Source organism: Limulus polyphemus, unplaced genomic scaffold (assembly GCF_000517525.1).
Source record: "Limulus polyphemus unplaced genomic scaffold, Limulus_polyphemus-2.1.2 Scaffold14075, whole genome shotgun sequence".
Lineage (NCBI taxonomy): Eukaryota > Metazoa > Arthropoda > Merostomata > Xiphosura > Limulidae > Limulus > Limulus polyphemus.
The window spans coordinates 2,316-6,687 of NW_013679685.1; the positions used below are offsets into that span (position 1 = coordinate 2,316).

At 35.9% G+C, this 4,372-nt stretch overlaps 1 protein-coding gene across 1 annotated transcript in view; it reads left to right on the forward strand.

The window, feature by feature from the left end:
- Nucleotides 1-4,104, forward strand: part of LOC106477301 (zinc finger protein 287-like) — a gene marked incomplete at its 3' end in the record, with an annotated part of 5,963 nt that extends 1,859 nt beyond the window's left edge. Inside the window, exons 3-5 of the mRNA XM_022380929.1 lie at nucleotides 30-100; nucleotides 2,665-2,868; nucleotides 3,968-4,104. Of these exons, the coding sequence (XP_022236637.1) occupies nucleotides 30-100; nucleotides 2,665-2,868; nucleotides 3,968-4,104 (412 nt within the window). The remainder of the gene's footprint in view (nucleotides 1-29; nucleotides 101-2,664; nucleotides 2,869-3,967) is intronic.
- Nucleotides 4,105-4,372: the final 268 nt, after the last annotated feature.

Consider the following 4,372-nt stretch of genomic DNA (forward strand, 5'->3'; position numbering starts at 1 on the left):
AACTTAGCATAATATACATTATCACACAGGTATGATACTCAGACATCTTCAGGAACACATGTACAGCCCAGAACATACCATAATATACATTATCACACAGGTATGATACTCAGACATCTTCAGGAACACATGTACAGCCCAGAACATACCATAATATACATTATCACGCAGGTATGATACTCAGACATCTTCAGGAACACATGTACAGCCCAGAACATACCATAATATACATTATCATACAGGTAAGATCCTGAGACATCTTCAGGAACACATGTACAGCCCAGAACATAACATAATATACATTATCACACAGGTATGATACTCAGACATCTTCAGGAACACATGTTCAGCCCAGAACATAACATAATGTATATTATCACACAGATATGATACTCAGACATCTTCAGGAACACATGTACAGCCCAGAACATAACATAATGTACATTATCACACAGGTATGATACTCAGACATCTTCAGGAACACATGTACAGCCCAGAACATACCATAATATACATTATCACACAGGTAAGATCCTGAGACATCGTCAGGAACACATGTACAGCCCAGAACATAACATAATATACATTACGACACAGGTGAGATTTTGTGAACAGTTTGTATATAGCACATAGTTTAATTAACACATTTCTAACCCTAGTTCTTGTGAAACCTTTGTGCCCTATGTTTAAAAACCTGTCTTGTTTTCTTTCACTTATCTTTATCAGTTTTCTCTACACATTTCAACTAAATTAAGAAGATAATATGACTAACAGATGACTTGGGCTAACATGACTACCAGATGACTTGGGCTAACGTGACTAACAGTAAACTACCAGATGACTTGGGCTTACGTGACTAACAGTAAACTACCAGGTGACTTGGGCTTACGTAACTAACAGTAAACTAACAGATGACTTGGGCTAACATGACTAACAGTAAACTACCAGATGACTTGGGCTCCCATGACTAACAGTAAACTAATAGATGACTTGGGCTCCCATGACTAACAGTAAACTACCAGATGACTTGGGCTTACGTGACTAACAGTAAACTACCAGATGACTTGGGCTCCCATGACTAACAGTAAACTACCAGATGACTTGGGCTTGCTTGACTAACAGTAAACTACCAGATGACTTGTGCCTGCATGACTAACAGTAAACTAATAGATGACATGGGCTCCCATGACTAACAGTAAATTACCAGATGACTTGTGCCTGCATGAATGACAGTAAATTACCAGATGACTTGTGCCTGTATGACTAACAGTAAATTACCAGATGACTTGTGCCTGTATGGCTAACAGTAAATTACCAGATGACTTGTGCCTGCATGACTAACAGTAAACTAGTACATCAGTTGGGTTTGAATTCTGTAATAAGTACCATACTCTGACTCCTTCAACATGGTAATGAATACTTCAGATTCCAGTTGTAAACAGTTTTAAGGTGATTTATCTCATACTGAATGCATCATTTTTCATTTGTTTGTTTTCTGAATCGTGTTTGACGTCCTTTAGATTCATTGGCTCAAGAAATGTTAAATACAGTGACTCTAACTTCTATATTTTACACACATCAGCAGGTAAAACTGTTACTGTTAAAGATTTCATTTCTGATAAAGGCCCGGTGATTAGGGGGCTTGACTCGAAATCTGCAGGTCACAAGTTTGAATACCCATAGCCAAATATACTCATTTTTTCAGCCATGTATGTGTTATAATGTAATGGTCAATCTCACTATTCATTGGTAAAAGAATTGCCCAAGAGTTGGTGGTAGGTGGTGTTCACTAGCTGCCTTCCCTCTAGTCTGTCACTGCTAAATTAGAGATGGCCTGTGCAGATAGCCCTTGTGTAAAATTCAAAACAGACCAAATCGTTGCTGATAAATATGTTTTGTGATAAATAAGCTTTTGTTCATAGTCAAGGAAGCTGTAATAGTGTTAGTGACTAACATAGTTCTCCTTAACTTCTGTAACATGTGACTGACATGTGACTTTTACAACTAGAACTGGTTTTTGTAGGAACATTAACAGGCCTTATATTATATATAAACAAGATAAAAATATAACAACTAATTTTCTTTTGTGCAATATAAATAAATTGATCAGTTTTACAGTGGAATATATTTAGATTAAAAGAAGTTAAATGTTTTCTGTGTAACTCTGTGGCTTCTATCTTTGATTATAACGTCATTATTTTGATTAAATCAACTTGCTACAATAAGAGTAAAGTAGAGAGTTTCATGGTAGTTACTTGGTAAAGAAAGAAACTGCATTTTAACTGTTACATTGCTTTCCAACTGTAACGTTAAGTTTAAATGTAACTTTAGGAAAATTATTTATTAGAAAAAAAAGAAAGTAATGTAGTAGTTGCTGGTGAAATTAAATGCTTTTAATAGTTACTGATAGCATACAAAATATATCTTATGTAGGAAAAGTACAACAGGTGTGAACCAAGAAACTATGCTGTTAATAGTTACTGATAGCATACAAAATATATCTTACTTAGGAAAAGTACAACAGGTGTGAACCAAGAAACTATGCTGTTAATAGTTACTGATAGCATACAAAATATATCTTATGTAGGAAAAGTACAACAGGTGTGAACCAAGAAACTATGCTGTTAATAGTTACTGATAGCATACAAAATATATCTTACTTAGGAAAAGTACAACAGGTGTGAACCAAGAAACTACCGTTGTAAAGTCTGCCACAACTGGTTTGGACTTTTTGCAACATTTGTGAAACACATGGAAACTGAAAGCCATCAGTACCAATGTATGCACTGTGGACTGTTGTTTGTTCAGCCAGGCCCACGTCGAAATCACATTCAAAGTGTTCACCCTGAGATGTCCAATGTTTGTGAGGTAAGTTGTGTGGATTGTTGTTTGTTCAGCCAGGCCCACATCGAAATCACATTCAAAGTGTTCACCCTGAGATGTCCAATGTTTGTGAAGTAAGTTGTGTGGATTGTTGTTTGTTCAGCCAGGCCCACGTCGAAATCATATTCAAAGTGTTCACCCTGAGATGTCCAATGTTTGTGAGGTAAGTTGTGTGGATTGTTGTTTGTTCAGCCAGGCCCACGTCGAAATCACATTCAAAGTGTTCACCCTGAGATGTCCAATGTTTATGAGGTAAGTTGTGTGGACTGTTGTTTGTTTAACCAGGTCCACATTGAAATCACATCCAAAGTGTTCATCCTGAGATGGCTAATGTTTGTAAGCTGTGTGGACTGTTGTTTATTTAACCAGGCCCATATTGAAATCACATCCAAAGAAAAGTGTTCATCATGATATGGCCATCACTTGTGACGTAGGTTGTGTTCACCGATGCCCACTTTGAAATCACATCCAAGCTGTTCATCCTGAGATGGTCAACGTTTGTGAGGTAGGTTGTGTGGCCTGTTGTTTGGTCACCCAGGCCCACTTCTAAATCACATCCAAAGTGTTCATCCTGAGATGGTCAACATTTGTGAGGTAATTTTTACTCATATAAAAAAGTTACTTTTGTCTTTTTATTTAGAAAATTCAGTATTTTTGATACAAATTTCCTTGCAAGTTCATAGATTACCCTAAAAGTTTAATAAACTCAAGAGTGACAAATGTTTGATTCTGTTGGTATGTTAATGTGTTTTTCTGGCTGCATCACTAAAAGTGATTCAGAATTTCTTTCTGATACAAGCATTTCAATATTTATACATATTTATAGTTACTTAATATTAAGTTCCTAACTTCTGTTGCTAGTACCTAACATGTTGAAAGATTTGATTAATGACTGCCATGTACTTTTACTTTGCTATTTTCATGCAAACTTTTTCATTTGAGAATGCCAAGTTGACTGATGAAATTAAGGAATTTAATAAATCAAGTCTTGATTTATTTTTGATAATCTCCAGATTGCTTGGTTTTATATAAGCAGTCTAATACAGGTAAACTTTACTTAGTGGGGTTACTATTTTCTCTTTAGATATGTGGGGTCAGAATGTCCCACTCTCAAGCACTCTGGAGCCACTTGTCCTTACATAGTATTGTCCACGAGTGTCACAAGTGTCAGCGACGTTTCCTCCAGAGGGAACAGTTGGTGGCCCATATGGAAGTGCATGCGTAAGTTATTGAGTTAACAACTATTATGTTAATTGATGTGTTACTGCCATATTGAGTTATCAAAAAGAGAGTTAACAACTATTATGGTAATTGATGTGTTGCTGCCATATTGAGTTATCAAAAAGAGAGTTAACAACTATTATGTTAATTGATGTGTTGCTGCCATATTGAGTTATCAAGAAGAGAGTTAACAACTATTATGTTAATTGATGTGTTACTGCCATATTGAGTTATCAAAAAGAGAGTTAACAACTATTATGTTAATTGA